Source organism: Benincasa hispida, chromosome 10 (genome assembly GCF_027475165.1).
Source record: "Benincasa hispida cultivar pf3 chromosome 10, pf3_genome.v1.1, whole genome shotgun sequence".
NCBI classification, from domain to species: domain Eukaryota; kingdom Viridiplantae; phylum Streptophyta; class Magnoliopsida; order Cucurbitales; family Cucurbitaceae; genus Benincasa; species Benincasa hispida.
In genome coordinates, this window is record NC_143487.1 from 6,253,710 (window position 1) to 6,270,537 (window position 16,828).

Consider the following 16,828-nt stretch of genomic DNA (forward strand, 5'->3'; position numbering starts at 1 on the left):
CTATATATCCGACCTAGGTTATTACCCCCAAATTCTTTTTTTCTTTTGATTTAATCTCAGGTTGGCGGTTTTCTTTTTCTGTTTTTCAGGGTTTATGCTGCTGCTTCCCTCTTCTTCCAAAACCCTATTTAAGTCCACAAATTCACTTGATTGATTTTGAAGTGAACAAGGAGCTTCCATTGTGTGAAATTCTAACCTCATTTCTCGTTCTTCGTCCACCAAGATGCCACCGAACGATGACATTGTTTTTACTTCCCGAGCTACGCTTAGAATTCCACACTTTCCTCCGTCTAGTTCGCATTCGAGTTTCAGATTTTGCTTCCGAAATTTAGCTTCACAGTTCGATCAGTCCTGCAACTCAATATTCCAGTTCATTGATTCGGTTAAGAAAGGTTCGAAATTGACTCATTTCAATCACAGTATTCCCCACTTATGGCCACCAGCACTCCCCTTTGGTGCTTCAAAGAAGCTAACTCAGCAAGAGAATTCGGTCAATCGACGAGCAAGTTGGACTTGGGGGGCAATGTTTGTTAGCAAATCTCCTCTAATTTGTTCAGCGTCAATGTCGCTAATTCAATCAGACGTGTCGAATAAGTCTGATTCTGGTCATTGTACGGAGCATTCAGGAAGGCGACGGGGGATGGAGGACAAGAGTACGGGGTTCGTTGGAAAATCATCTCTTCTTTGTTCAGCTTCATTGGCTTTGACGCGTTCTGACGAGTCGAGTCAGCCTGGTGGTTCGGAGAGTAAGGAATTGCCTCAAAAGGGGTATTCAGCTGGTCGGCTGGATGAGGAGAGGGTTCTAATCAGTGAGGTTCTCGTGAGAAATAAGGACGGTGAGGAGCTAGAGAGGAAGGACCTCGAGATGGAGGTTCTGACCGCTTTGAAGGCGAGCCGACCCAACTCTGCGCTCACTGTACGCGAGGTTCAAGAAGATGTGCACAGGATCATCAATAGTGGATATTTCTACTCGTGCATACCCGTTGCAGTTGATACCAGAGATGGCATAAGATTAATATTTCAGGTATAATTGTTGAATCAGTTGTATAATATATTCCCCCCATTGGGAAGGAACTAGGAAGAATTTTACGTGTGGAATGGTTTGTGTTAAGTGAAAGGGGAGCTCGATTGAAATTTCAAACAACTTATACGTTCTAATGCAAGTTGCGATGACAAATTATGCACATGTGAGCTTGAAAAATAAAAAAATCTCTTGATAACCCTCTTTTGAAGCTACAGAGAGAGAATTTATCCTGTTTGGTAACGGTTTTGTTTTTCATTTTCTACTTTTGAAATTTATGTTTGCTTTCTCATCAATTCTATACTATGGTTCTCACATTTATTGAAGAAACACTTGAATTCTTAATCAAATTCTAAAAACAAAAACAAGTTTTTGAAAATTACTTTATTTTCAAAATCCAAATAGTTACCGAATGGGGTATAAGTGTTTAACACACTTTCCACAGGGAAAGTCATTGTTATGAACAAGTTCCTTTTTACATTTCAAAAGAATATTTATTAATGTTATTTTCTAATGGCACAAGGTAGAACCAAATCAAGAGTTTCGGGGGTTGGTCTGTGAAGGTGCTAACGTCCTTCCAGCAAAGTTTCTGGAGGAAGCTTTTCGTGAAGGCTATGGTAGGATTTCCTACATAATTATAGATTATCGCAATTCTGTGAACCAATATACAATGTGCTCACAGACGACCATTATTTTGGATTCTTTGGTGTCAAGCTGTGCAGGAAAAGTTGTCAATCTCCGGCATTTAGATGATGTAATATCATCCATCAATAGCTGGTATGGTGAACGTGGCCTTTTTGGCAGGGTTAGTTGTTGTTTTTTTTTTTTTTTAATCTTTATCCTTTAACAATTTCATCAGTTTGTTTAAATTGAAAGTTAAATTGTTTTTGCCTTGTAAGGATTAACACATTGCAGACTTTAGGTGTGCCTTTTTTATGATCACTATTGTTCTCATATGTTGATACTTTGACTATAACACAGGTATCAGCTGTAGATATTCTATCCGGGGGCATTCTTAGCTTACAAGTTTCTGAAGCTGAAGTAAATAACATTTCCATCCGATTTCTTGACAAAAAGACGTAAGAATATGTCTTTTGCATCTAAATTTGCATGCTAACAGCCATAATGCACTAATGCATACTGCAGTAGAACAACCTCACACACATGCGCCTATGTGGCATGGGCTTTATATTTTTTGAAAGTTTGGATTTCAATTTTTTGACTGGTGGTTACATTCAGTGGCGAGCCAATTTCAGGAAACACAAGACCTGAGACAATACTCCGGCAACTTACTACCAAGAAAGGACAGGTATTTGGTGCATGCTTGATGTGTCTAACTTTTATTTATAAAATATGATCATCGATCAATTTCTTCACCGTTTTGATGTAAGTAGAAAGGGGTTAAATTGGGTAATTGGGTAAAAATATAGGTTAATTTCCTTTTTACTCTCCACTTGTATTCAAACTCTATAAATAGGAGTCTTCCCCCTCATGTATGGATAACAATTAATGATTAAGATTTTCTTTCAAGAATTCTCAAAGATTCGTAGTCTACATCAAATTGGTATTAGAACGCCTTCGTTAAAGGGCTTGATGGTGATCAAGAACACCAACAAGCTTCTTGACCTCTAAACTCGTGATGCGGAAGCATCCTTCTCCACATATCCTCAATCCGTGAACCGAAGACTTGGGAATTTGGAAACCTCTATAAGTGGTTTATTGGATAAGATGATTGCAATGCAAACTTCAATGGCTCTTATGAAACAATCAATTGAGAAATTGACTTTTGAAGTAAAAAAGATAGCCAACAATCAACCAAGAACCAACCAAGTTCCTACATCCAACCAAGAAAATTTGGATGACTAAAGGCAGCTTCAAGATCTTCAGTAAAGGTAAAGAAATAACGAGAAAACCTTACCAAGAAACCAAGAAAATCTGGATAACCAAAGGCAATTTCAAGATCTTCAGCAAAGGCAAGTGGTAAAGACTAAAGAGTCTTGGAGAAATCTTGGAAGAATCTTGGAGCTAAAGTTTTTATTCAATGATTAAAATGAGTGATAAGTTCCCTTTAAATAAGCCCAAAGGGAAAGGGTTTGTACACACCTAATTAACTAACCTAACCTCCTTTAAATAGACCCAAAGGAGAAGGGTTTTGTCACACCTATTCTAAAATTAAAATTGAATTTAAAAAGAGAAGACAATCTGTCATTTTACAAGAAATATCCAAAATACCCTTTTTACAAGAAATGCCCAAAATACCCTTAATATCCCTACATCAACTCGGCCCTCTTAGAATTAAACTCGTCCTCGAGTTTTAAGTTGAAAGCTTGAACTCATCCAGGACTTGATAAGGGAAGATGTCTGCAACATTGAAAGTATTGCTTATGTTGAATGAAGAGGGGAGGTCAATCTTGTAAGCATTATCATTGTATTTCTCAAGGATAGCAAATGGTCCGCGCTTTTTGTCATTAAGTTTGTTGTATGCTCCTTTTGGCAAGCGGTCCTTTCAAAGATATATCATTACAAGGTCTTCTGGCTTGAATGAAACATGTCTTTTATGACTATCCGCTTGAGCTTTGTATGTGGAGGTTGCTTTTTCTAGGTGGTCAATGACTTTCGAGTGTAGTTCTTGAATATGTTCAACAAGTTGTTCAACTTCTTCGCTAATATACGTTAGAAGCAAGAGTTGCAAGATCAAAAGTCAAACGAGGGGGTCTAGTGTATACAATCTCAAATGGACACTCCCCTATTGATCTATTCTGTATGTTGTTGTAAGCCAACTCCGCTTGTGCAAGGTTAGTGTCCTATTGTTTTGGTTGATTTCCACTTAGACATCGAAGCATATTACCCAATGTTCGGTTTGTAACTTTTGTTTGACCGTCCGTTTATGGGTGGCTTAAAGAGTTAAATTTGAGGTTAGTGCCAAAACGTTTCCAAGAACTTTTCCAAAAAAAAAAACTCATAAGTTTGACATCTCTATCAGACACAATTGTCTTTGGAATTCCATGAAGCTTGAAAATATCTTGAAAGAAAAGATTAGCAATGTTCAAAGCATCATATGTTTTCTTACAAGGTACGAGATGAGCCATTTTGCTAAACCTATCCACAAGACAAATATAGAGTCAAACCCCTTTTGTGTCCTTGGCAACCCTAATATAAATCCATCGATAAGTCCTCCCAAATGTTAGTAGGGATTGGAAGAGGAGTATACAAACCGATGTTTTGAGTGTGACCTTTGGAGATTTGGCAAGTAAAGCACCTTTTTACTAAATTGTTGACATCTTTGCGAAGCTGAGGCCAGAAAAATTGTGTGGCAAGGGTTTCATAGGTTATGTCACGACCTAAATGAGCTGCTAGACCGCCCGAATGGGCTTCCATGATGATAGCCTTGTGTAGAGATCCTTGTGGGATGCACAACCTATTACCACAAAATAAAAAACCATCCAAAAGGTGGTAGTCCTTAGGAGGAGAGTTAGAGAAACATTTATGCCAAATATCATGGAAATCAAGGTCATTCTCATAACAATTTGGTAGATGATCAAAGGCAATAATTTTACTTTGAAGCATGGTAAGGAGAGATGACTTTCTACTCAAGGCATCAACCATTTTGTTAATGATTCCAGATGTATGCTTGATGATAAAATCAAATTTTTGTACAAAAGAAATCCATCTAGCATGCATTCGGTTTATATTTTCTGAGAATGAAGGAATTTTAAGGAATAATGATAAGTTATTAAAACAAATTCCTTGCCTATAAGATAATGTTCCCATTGATGGAGGGCTCTGACCAATGCATAAAATTCTTGTTCATAGGTGGACCACTTTTGTCTAGCCTCGCTTAACTTTTCACTAAAAAACTCTAAAGGATGAGATTCTTGTGAGAGGACATCCCCTATGCCAGTAGAACTTGCATCTAAAACCGGTGGGTTAGCTAATTTGTCTTTTAAAGCATTAAAACTATCCGTAGTCTCTTTAAACCATGCAAATTTACCTTTCTTTATGCAACGAGTTAAAGGGGCAGCTATGGAGTTAAAATTCTTAATAAATTTGTGGTAAAATGATGCTAAACCAAGGAAAGATTGCACCTCTTTGACCGATATAGGTATTGGCCATTCTTTGATGGCTACAATTTTTTGAGGATCCGCTTGGACACCTTCTTGTCCAATAATGAAGGCAAGAAATTTGATGTTGCTGCATAAGAAGACACATTTCTTAGGATTGATATATAGAGCATTAGATTCAAGGATAGAGATTACTTCCTGGAGGTGTGTAAGGTGGTCGTTGACAGTCTTGTTGTAAATTAGGATGTCATCAAAGTAAATGACCACAAATTTGTTGATGCAAGGTAAAAATATTTGGTACATAAGTCTCATAAAAGTGCTAGGTGCATTTGACAGCCCAAAGGGCATTACAAGCCACTCAAATAGTCCTTGGTTAGTTTTGAATGCGGTTTTCCACTCATCCCCCAGTCTAATTCTTATTTGGTGGTATCCATTATGTAGATCCACTTGGAAAATACCTTTGCACCGGCTAATTGGTCAAGTAGGTCCGAAATTCTTGGAATTGGAAATCTATATTTGATTGTTATCTTATTGACTGCACGACTATCTATGCATAAGCGCCAACTACCATCTTTTTTAGGAGCTAAAAGAGTTGGGACAGCACAAGGGCTGAATCTAGGTTGAATATGTTTCTTATGTAAAAGATCTTGGATAATGGCTTGGAGGGCTTGATACTCACTAGGGCTCATTCGATAGTGGGGCAAGTGGGATAAAGAAGATTCGAGGATGAAATCTATGTTATGTTGGATGTCCCGGAGTGGAGGTAGGCCACTTGGGATCTTAGTAATGGAGGGAAACTTGTCTAAAAGGTTATGCATTTTGCTGTCCATAGGGGTTGGTAATAAGGCCTTGGGTTTGGCATGGACAAATAAAGCTAGTTTGAATGTGTTTGCATTTGCCCAAGCTTGTTTATAAGGCATGATAGAAATTAGTTTGCCTTGTGCTTCTCCTTGATGATATGTTTGCTCATATGAGTTTTCAAATCAATAGGTACAAGGATCATCTTTTTACGCATTCATTCAAACTCATACGTGTTGGCATTACCATTATGTTTGGTATGATTATCGTATTGCCAAGGTCTTCCAAGTAGAATGTGACAAGCGTCTATGTCTAGGACATCGCATATGATTTGATCTTTGTAATGTGTTTCAATTGACAATGGAACCGTACAAAGTTCATTAACAATAACCTCACTCCCCTTTTTAATCCATCCTACCTTATAAGGGCTTGGATGGGGTCAACTTTTAGCTTAAGGTGGTGTACAAGTTTTTTAGACACCATACTTTTCGGGCTACCACTATCAATAATAACGTTGCATACCTTCCCGTTAATGGTACAACGGGTTCTAAACATTGCGTGCTTTTGAGGATTTTTTTCGGTTATCGGAGTCAAGAGGACCTTTTGGATTACACAAGAAAGAATGTCTCCCTCATCTGGTAGGGCCACATTGATATCTTCCTCAGAATAGTCCTCATCTTCTTCATCCTTATGTTCTTGAATTGTGAGGTTCTTCCTTTGGGGACAATTGTTAGAAAGGTGTCCCGTTTGACCACACGTAAAGCATTTGCCAAGATGAGGTCTATTATAAGGATTATTATTATTATTTCTAGAAGAAAAAGTAGGACTTCCCTTAGATTCAACTTTTTTCCCCTTGTTTTTGGTAGATACTTCACTGGACTGCCCTTTCGAAGTTTCTGCCATGGATTTTCTGGTGGTTGTTGAATTTCTATCCCAATTGCTCCTTCGGCCATCCCATCGTTTCTGTTTTAATGCTTCATCTTCCTCAATTGTAGATGCCACGGATACTGCTTCTGCCAAAGAAGATAGGGGTTGTAAATGTAATTTTTCCTTTATGTCTTGTCTCAAGCCATCGACAAATCGAGCTACTTGTTGGTTATCACTTTCGGCCAAATTGTTCCTAATACTTAAGGCGATGAAATTCTTCCGTATAGTCTTCGATTGTACGAGTTCCTTGCTTGCAATGGTGAAATTGGTTGTAAAGGAGTCTCTCATGATTAGCCGCAAGAACCTTTTTTTCATTAATTTCAACATTTTTGGCCAACTAGTGATAGATCTTTTACTATACAAACGTTGATTGCTTTGAATTTGATCTCACCACGCCGATGTGCCACTTTTAAGTTTCAAAGAAACAAGTTTTACCTTCTTGTATTCCGGGGCTCCCATATAATCAAAGAAATTTTCCATGCTTTTCACCCAATCCAAAAAAGATTTCGATATTCATCTTGCCATTATATGTGGGTATGTCGATCTCCATTTTGAAAGTCATTTTCTTGTCTCCAATTTGGTTGTCCATGCCAATCTTGATAATAATCTTGATTTCCATACCCCTGTGCTTGTGCAAAAGGAATTTGTTGTTGAAAAAGTGGGTTATTCCCATGAGGTGGATGCATCATTCTTGCTCGGTAATGTGGTTGGGGACTAGCCGAGTCTTCATCCTCGGATGAATCAGAATCCAGCCTCAACAAATTTGGTGGCACGGGTCTAGAAGGCAAGTAAACTGGCAGATGTTGATGATTATGAACAGGATTCGGCAGCCGCACTCCTCTATCTTCAAATCTTTGATGTATTCTTGCTGGTTCTTGAATTCTTGGAGGAATTTCTTCGACCCTCCTAGGCAAATCTTGGTTTCTTTGAAGTAATTGGTGCTGGTTTTCAGGCCTTGTTGAACTTCTTGCAGCTGATCTTGATTGTTTCCACCAGCTTGGAGTCTGGTTGGTGCTTCTTGATGAGTTATTGGTTGATTTTCAACCATTCTTCCCATGTCCAAAGTCAGTTTTTCAATTGCTTGTTGCAAATCTGCCATAGAATTTTGCATAGCACTCATATGATCCATGATGCCATTGACGGTAGTTTCTAAATTGCCCAATCTTCGGTTGGTGGTTTGAGAAGTGGAAAAAAATGCTTCCGCATCATTAGAAGAGAGGGGGAGAAGAGTGGGGAGTTTATCGAGCCCTTTACTCGTCATGAGGTCCCTTCACGAGGTCGCTCTAATACCAAATGGTGAAGACTAAAGAGTCTTGGAGAAATCTTGGAAGAATGTTGGAGCTGAAGTTTTTATTCATTGATTAAAATGAGCGATAAGTTCCCTTTAAATAAGCCCAAAAGAAAAGGGCTTGTATGCACCTAATTAACTAACTAACCTAACTCCCTTTAAATAGACCCAAAGGAGAAGGGTTTTGTCACACCTAATATTAAAACTGAATTTAAAAAGAGAATACAGTCTGTCATTTTACAAGAAATATCCAAAACACCCTTTTTTACAAAAAAAAAAAAATGCAAAATACCTTTAATATCCCTACATCAACAAGGAAGTAATGAGCAAGTATTACCAAGAAACCAAGGAAATAACCGACAAGTTCTTCCAAGAAATCAAGAACCAACAAGAATACCTCAAGGAGATTTAAACAGAGCAGTTTTAATGCCTAATCCTTTTCCATACCATCTTCAAGTCCCAGATTATCCACAAATAAGACCAATGCCACAACATTTGATAGGTTTAGATTCTAACTCGTCCAAAGAAGAAGAATACCCTGGTCCTCAGCCCATTTATCCTCCAAGATTTCAACTCCATCATCATGCAGAAAATCCTTTATTCCAAAGGCAAATTTCTCTCATTCAACTACGAAGACATGCTAATCAAGTATTTTCAAGATTGGCAAGATCAGCCATATTGGAGGCAAGAAACCGAATACAAAATGGAAATCAATATTCCAACATACAATGGGAAGATGAACATTGAGATCTTTTTAGATTGGATAAAAAATTTGAAAAATTTCTTTGATTACATGGGAACCTCGGAAAACAATAAGGTTAAACTAGTTTCTTTGAAACTAAAGAGTGGGGCATCGGCTTGGTGGGATCAAATTCAAGGTAACCGACGTGCTTATGGGAAAAGACCTATAACTAGCTAGCCAAAAATGTTTTTTTTTTGGCTTAGAGATACTATCTTGGTCAACGGGTACTCGAACACTTACAATGCTTGGAGCCTTGATGAGCTTGATGGAAATTTTATGTTTTGGACTTTTTTCATAATAATTTTGTTCAAGATGTAGGAGGTTGGTTTGACTATAGTTCGTTGTACAAGTTTATTTATTTCTTAATTGTTTCATTTTTTTTTCTTCTTTTTAAAACTCGAGGACTAGTTTTCTTTTTGGAGGAGTAGAATGATGCAAGTAGAAGGGGTTAAATTGGGTAAATGTATAGGTTAATTTCCTTTTTACCCCCACTTGTATTCAAACTCTATAAATAGGAGTCTTCCCTCTCATGTATAGATAACAATTAATGAATAAGATTTTCTTTCAAGAATTCTCCAAAATTTGTAGTCTACATTACCTTTAAATTGGTGAAAGCCACTTCATGATGGTTGTTGTTGGAAAATAGTTAGGTTTTTGTGGGGGAAAATTGAGTGTACTCTTAGTTTGGCATTTTGGCTAGCATAATTACACACACATTAATGGGCAATTCATTTTACTGATCTCCAAGCTCGAATGTGCTGGTTTCTCAATCATATGTAGTCTTCAATTTAAAGATAATATTTAATATGAATACACTCTGATTCAAGGTTGAAGTTATTCATTACAGGTCTACAGTATGCTCCAAGGAAAAAGAGATGCAGAGACTGTCTTAACCATGGGGATCATGGAAGACGTCAGCATTATTCCCCAACCTGCAGCTGGTGACAAAATATTTTTCACTTTTACATGAACGATTGATTTGTATTTTCTCTTTATTTCATTACTTAGGCCTCAGAGTTCCTGGCTGATTGCTAACTTAAACTTCTGATTTCATGGGAAGTCTTATGCCTCAAGTCCAGTGTCATAAGATCCAGTGCATAAAATCAACTTAAACTTTTATGGGAAGACTCTTTTGTATTGTAGCTATTCGCTTGGCCTGATCTGTTTTCGCATTTTGTGGGCTTTCGTTTTTTTTTTATGTCCATGTATTCTTCCGCGCGTGTGTGTGTGTTTTTTTTTTTAAAAAAAAAAAATAATTTAATGAAAGCCAAATTCTTTTACCAATTAAAAGGATGAAATTGAAGTTAATCAGTAGTTTATGTGTAGATTTCATTTGGACAAATATCAATTTATATCCCTAAACTTTAGGTGTTGTATCAATTTAAACTCTAAACTAAGAATTGTATCAATTTAAACCTTGAACTTAGGGTGTTGTATCAATTTAAATCTCAAACTAATAATTGTATCAATTTAAACCCTGAACTTTCATAATTGTATCAACTCAAATCCTCTATTATGTTTTATTTGGATATACTTGTGAAAATTTAGGGTTTAAATTGATATATTTATGAAAGTTCAGGGTTTAAATTGATACACTCAAGAAAGTTTAGGGTTTAAATTGATACAATTATTAGTTTAGTGTTTAAATTCATACAACTCCCAAAGTTCAGGGTCTAAATTGATACAATCTCCAAAGTTTAAAGTTTAAATTGATACAATTCTTAGTAGGGTTTAAATTGATACAACCCCCAAAGTTTAAGGGTATAAATTGATATTTGCCCATTACATTTTTATTGGACTTGGATATTTAGTTGTGTTTAGTGTGTTTGAGGTGGCATCAGGTTTGAATTTGATTATGGATAAAATATTTACTTGCGGAATTAATATCAACATAAAAGAGAGACAGTGATTGCCCTGGTTACTACTACTTGGGATTGTTCCTAGAGTGGCTGAATCATTCTGTATTTGGGCATGCTGTTGGAGGCAATCTGATTTGAGTGGCATTTTGGATAAAGTCGACGAAAAACTGGAGAAATGGAAGAACTAAACTCTTTCAAAACTCAAGAAGAGGATGCGTGACATTGGCACGTGGGCAAGAGGGGGAAGGGGAGAGGGAGGGGGAGAGAGAAAGAGAGAATCTAAGAAAGTGGAGTCCAATAGTTATCTTCATAAGTCAGAAAACATAGTAATGTCAGATTCAAAGTTATCTCTTTATGATCTATTTTTATTGTGCGGACTTGTATATATTTTCACAACATATATCCAATTCTCATAATTCTTCTTTTATTTGGAATTGTCTAGATGCTGGAAAGGTTGACATACTGATGAACGTAGTTGAGCGTCCAAGTGGAGGTTTCTCTGCTGGTGGCGGTCTATCATGTGGGTATGAATCAGATGAACGATTTTTCATCTTTGCTGAAGTTTCCTCACAGTTGACTACATTTAGTATTTTCAGTTATCTTTATTTAATGTTGACTTTTGTCACTTTTTAAAATATAGGACCACTGGTGGTGGTGGCCCTTTAGCTGCCCTTATTGGAAGGTAAGTTCAAAGCTAAACATCCTGTTCTGGAACCCCCAACATAAATCCATTCATATAAACTCTCGTCTGGAGAGACATATAATCTACATGTTTCTCTTTTCTTCATGTACCACTGTTATCTCTCTATGATGGATTAATTTGCAACTACTTAGTTTTCTTGTGTCACGCCAGCAGTAAGTTCTGCTGCCAGCCGGCCACCAAGTGCTGAGCATTTTAGCTTAGTAACAATATTATACTTGTTGCAGCTTTGCCTATTCCCACAGAAATCTTTTTGGGAGGAATCAGAAGCTCCATGTCTCCTTGGAGAGGGGACAAGTTGATTTCACTTTTCGCATAAATTACACAGACCCATGGATTGAAGGAGATGATAAGAGGACATCACGGACAATTATGGTTCAGGTAATCTTTGATTTGGTGTGTATTTCTATTTACGATATTTTTCAGTGATAACCTGATCAAGATTCTTTGGTTCTTTCCTTCAGAACTCAAGGACTCCAGGTACACTTGTCCATGGTGGTAGCAACCTGACTATTGGTCGGGTTACAGCTGGTTTGGAATTCAACCGCCCTATCAGGCCGACGTGGAGTGGAACGGGAGGGCTTTATTTCCAGGTACTTTAGTAGAACTGGATACATGCTTCTGAATATCCTTTGCATATGCACTGCAGGAAAGTGATTCCCCCCCTCCCCAATGCGCGTGCACACACTAATGTTTTCTCTACATAATTAACTTCAACTCTCTATGCTGTTCGGTTGCTAACTTTGTGATAGACCCAAATATATTGAGATATAATCGGTAACCAAGTAATATGTGGTACTTGGACCTTGCCAATCTTGATATCTCTCTCAAGGCGTAATTCACTCACCACAATATTTTCTTCATTCCCCTCCCCCTTTGTTTGTTACAACAAGTATAGCAAACTCCCTAGCTAATTACTGATATACCCTTAATACTATGATAACTCCCTAATACCATTCTGGTCACTTTCTAGCTAAGAAGTACTAGACTTCTTATTTCCAATGTTTTAAAGGCCCTCCTAGGCGCACGCCTAGGCACTAGGCACAGGTTTGGCATCTCGTCTTTTCAAGGCAAGGCATGCAAAAGAATACGGATTAGTTTACGTCTTCTGTGAAGTCCTAAGGCCTAAAGCCCTGAATCTTGAGGCTGTTTCATTATTTGAAAAAAAAATATATATTATCAGAGTTTTTCCTTCTATATTAATTAAAGAAATAAAATCTCCTAAGCTTAAATGCAAAATTCCTTGTGTTTAGGGTTTTTTTTTTTTCCTTTTCTTTTCTTCATATTCCCACTTCAACTATGCTTTCTCTTCTTTATGTAGTACTTTTATATATAGTGCGCTTTACATAAAAATGCTTGCATTTATTTTCACTTTGCATTTAAGCCTCATAAGACTATTGCGCTTTTATGCGTACCTGGACTATGCAATTTGAGCTGAAAAAGATTTTGGCGAATTCCAGGTTGTGCATGGAATTATTGAACCTCTGGAATGTTATTTATAAAGTTCTGTCAACAGTCAGATCAAAAGAATTGTTTGGCTTACTATGCAAATTAGCCAAGATATTCATAGTTTCTGCATTAAATGTGCCACTCTTTGGTTCTTTTCCTCTATTGAAGTATTTTAGGGAGATTTCATAATATTTTTGCCTATTCATCTTCATATACAGCGTGCTGGTGCTCGAGATGAACAAGGAAATCCTATCATAATGGATAACATCAAATGCCCTCTCACTGCAAGGTCTGTTCCTTTGCAATTTTCAATTACACTTCATTTTTAAGGAATTTGATGCTAGATGCAAGTTAATTGTGTTAAACATTGTCTCTTATTGATGTTAGTGGGAATGCTGACGACAATATGTTACTGGCTAAACTTGAGGGTGTCTACACTGGTTCTGGGGACCATGGATCTTCCATGGTTAGTTACTTCCATCATCTCAACTTATTCTCCAGCTTTGATAATCCCTCATAACTTTTCTCCGTGCAGTTTGTTCTTAGCATGGAACAGGGGCTTCCATTTTTACCTGAATGGTTATGTTTTAATAGAGTGAATGCTCGTGCCAGAACAAGCATGGAAGTTGGTCCCTCTCAGCTCCTTTTGAGGTATGGTGCCTAGTTATGAAGTGCAAGAATCGCTATAAGTTGAAAGATACTGGGAGGATTGCTTTGAATGCTGCCCTTAATTCCTTTATTCTTTTTGGTTTGAAATGAATCATGGAATATGATCGTGCCTGGAAATATGTTGGATTTGCTTTCTTTGATTTTTGTAGGACATTCCTCTTAAGGCGACAGGAAAACACAATGGCTTGCCTTTAATCACTCCTTTTGGTCCCTTTGATGTGAAAGGAATGAATGAATCTTCACAATAGACACTTAATATATGATGACTTTAGGGATTGGTTATTTTTAATGCTGTTTTGGTGAAAATGTTCTCACCTCTTTAAGGATCATAATCTTTCTTCTTTAATTTATAGTTGGCAATCCTTGGTGGTCTGGTTATTTCATTTATCAATGAAATTCTCAGATTATTCATAATTGAGGGGGGAAAAAAAGAAAAAAAGGAAAATCATCAGATTGATTTTACTTCGCTGATGTTTTTTGGTCCTCGTTTCTAGTTTGTCTGGAGGTCACGTAGTTGGTAAATTCTGCCCACATGAAGCATTTGCCATTGGGGGAACAAACAGTGTAAGAGGATACGAAGAAGGCGCTGTAGGCTCGGGTCGATCTTATACTGTTGGATGTGGAGAGATCTCTTTTCCCTTGGTATGTAGGGAAATCATACTTCGTCTCATTATGTTTTATGCTTCAATTTGTTTTGGTCTTTCCATTGAGTTTCATTATAAAGGACTCGTTTGATGCTATAAATGTCTGATAAATGACAGCTGCATTTCTTTGTGTGGATCTTGACGTGTTAGATGAAGCTAGTTGAGCTATTTAAATTAGATGATGTCAAAACTGAATGTTGACTAAAAATCATAGAAGTTTTTAACCCATCTCGGCTTCTTGCTCTTTCAAAGGAGAGAAATTGGATGGATTTTGAATTAGCAATTTACATGAACAAATTAGTATTTGAGGGGGGAGATTGTGCGCATTGATTTGAACAGTCCGAGTTGGGGTCAATGGTAATTACCAATTCCGTTTTTCAACTTTACCTTAAGATCAAAGTTATGCTGGATTGAAGGAGTTTAAAGCCATTGACGTAAAAAATTTAATGAAATAAGGTTTCTTTTCTTTTTCTTTTTTTTTAAAGAAATTAATGGAAGAAGGCTTGAAAAGTTAAGTCAGTTTCTCGGTATTCTTGCTGATCAAATGCCTAGAATTTTCTTGCTAATCTCAGCTCCTGAATTATGAATTACGTCTTGAATATACCTTTGGTGGCTGGTGGGCATGGATAATCTTTTTTAATCCTTTTATTTACCCTCGTTTGTAGTTTGCCCCTGTAGAAGGAGTCCTTTTTGCTGACTACGGAACTGATCTTGGATCGGGCTCAACTGTTCCAGGTTGGTCTGCTACATTTCTTCGGTTATGTTGGACATTTTCTATGTTCGATTCATTTTCTTGCTTTCTGAAGATAATTAATTTTAGTATGTGGTAATATGATAGGCCCCAAGTCACCAAATTTTATACATGTAGGAAAGAGATGAACGGGGAGTTGGGTGATGTTTTATGTGGAGTGAGCATGTAATTTCTGTAATAGTTTGGGCGTGTGCTGCTGTGATTTTGTGGGCCCAATTACAATCCTGTCAGAGGGTTTTTTTTTTTTTTTTTCCTCTCTCTCTGAGGTGCTGCTTGGGTGATTCTTCGGGGAGGGGTGGTATGGTTTTGGGTATCCATTGTAAACTCCTCATATTTTGGGTGTTTTGGGAGAGGAGCTCTCGAATATATCTTGGCGATTTCCATAATCATTCATAAATAATCGAGATTTACCATAATACTGGAATTGATTGCCTCGAGGAACTAGAATTCGTGCACAGGCACAACAGCAAATAAGCATATGGGGTATTCATGTTGTCTTCCTAGAAAAGATTACATTGAATTGAATATTTAAGCATTCCAGACTTGATGTTCTTTGATGTGATGGCTTATTAGTTAGCCTGGTATTGATGAAGCAATGTATGTGGTTTTGATGCTTTGGTCTATTCAACAGGCTATTCTATTGACGGCAATAGAATCTCTCTGCTGTAATTTGAATGAAAAGCTTGTGTTTTCCTTGAATCAGGTGATCCTGCGGGGGCTAGGATGAAACCTGGAAGTGGATATGGGTATGGGTTTGGCATCCGTCTGGACTCCCCTTTGGGGCCTCTTCGTCTAGAATATGCATTCAACGACAAAGGTGCAAAAAGGTTTCACTTTGGCGTTGGCCACCGGAATTAACTCCCTCTTCCTGCGATTAGATGTAGGACCCTTTTTGTAGCAATCTTCTTTTCTTCTTTTCTTTGTTTTTCTTGGTGGGGGCGGTTGATGGATCTTGTTAGTAACTTAAAATCAATTAATTTATAACGTATTTTTCTGGGAAGTAAAATATTTTTCATCATCCTCTCCCTCTTTATTTTTTTTAATTTTTTTTTTTTTTTACCTCGGACGTGATTAATCTAGTTCAATCCTTTTTTTTTTTTTCATTCATTTTCTACTTTAATATTTTAATTCATATACTTCAAATTAAAGTTTGTTTGTTTGTTAGACAAAAATGGAGGTTCTTAACCGGAATTTGGCCGTGTTAGATGGGTTCAACCCTAAACCCTACATCTTAAACGATATTCAAATATACATCTATAGGACCCACATTTCCATATAATATTTTGGATACAAACTATATTGTTGATGGAGGAAGTTTGAAGATAATTGGAAGAGAAAAATAAGATTTGAATTAGATATTAAGGAGAAAAGTGAGGAATTCATAGTTGCAAAGATATCATTGTTACTTCATTAAGGGAAAAAAAAACATTAAGGAAAAAGAAAAGATTAAATAATAAATTAGATAAAAGAAAATTGAATATTCCAGAAAAGAAAAAAAAAGGTAAAAAAAATGAAAGAAGGGAAAAAAACAAGCGTGGCTTCTTCTTTTTTTTTTTTTTTTTTTTTTTTAAAAAAAATTACAATAAAAGCTAAATAAAGAAGAGGAAGAAATAGTAAGTCGGTCAGTAGAAGCTCTATGAAAAGGAAAGAAAAAAAAAAAAAAAGAAACTGATTTTTTTTATTTATTTTTTATTTAACCACAACCATGATTGAGAGGGATTGAGGAGAAAAACTTAAATGGAATAAGTTGCTCTTAGAGGGCCAAAAACAAGAAGAAATATAACTTGAAAGGTAAGAATATTTACATGTTTTGTTATAGTTTTATAAAGACGGCTTGAAAATAGACAAATGGGGATAAGGATTATGTTGGAATTAAAACTTGGCGTGAAATATTAATACTGTGAAAAGAATTTGGTGTA

General features: G+C 36.7%; 1 protein-coding gene across 1 annotated transcript; it reads left to right on the top strand.

Annotated features, from left to right (window-relative positions):
• The first annotated feature begins 10 nt into the window (after window positions 1–10).
• OEP80 (outer envelope protein of 80 kDa) lies at window positions 11–15,927 on the top strand. Its single transcript, XM_039045562.2, has 16 exons — window positions 11–1,024; window positions 1,545–1,638; window positions 1,744–1,826; window positions 2,003–2,100; window positions 2,261–2,330; window positions 9,685–9,778; window positions 11,139–11,220; window positions 11,337–11,378; window positions 11,624–11,777; window positions 11,861–11,989; window positions 13,064–13,134; window positions 13,233–13,311; window positions 13,381–13,496; window positions 14,009–14,156; window positions 14,824–14,893; window positions 15,613–15,927. Exons 1-16 carry the CDS (start codon window positions 224–226, stop codon window positions 15,765–15,767), a joined length of 2,286 nt encoding a protein of 761 aa, XP_038901490.2. The 5' UTR covers window positions 11–223; the 3' UTR covers window positions 15,768–15,927.
• The last annotated feature ends 901 nt before the right edge of the window (window positions 15,928–16,828 follow it).

Excerpts from the sequence above, each read along its gene's own strand:
- OEP80 (XM_039045562.2), top strand. The coding sequence starts at position 224 with ATGCCACCGAACGATGACATTGTTTTTACTTCCCGAGCTACGCTTAGA. Across the intron at positions 1,025-1,544 it reads GCATAAGATTAATATTTCAG|GTAGAACCAAATCAAGAGTT; the intron begins GTATAATTGTTG and ends TAATGGCACAAG. Across the intron at positions 2,331-9,684 it reads TTACTACCAAGAAAGGACAG|GTCTACAGTATGCTCCAAGG; the intron begins GTATTTGGTGCA and ends TATTCATTACAG.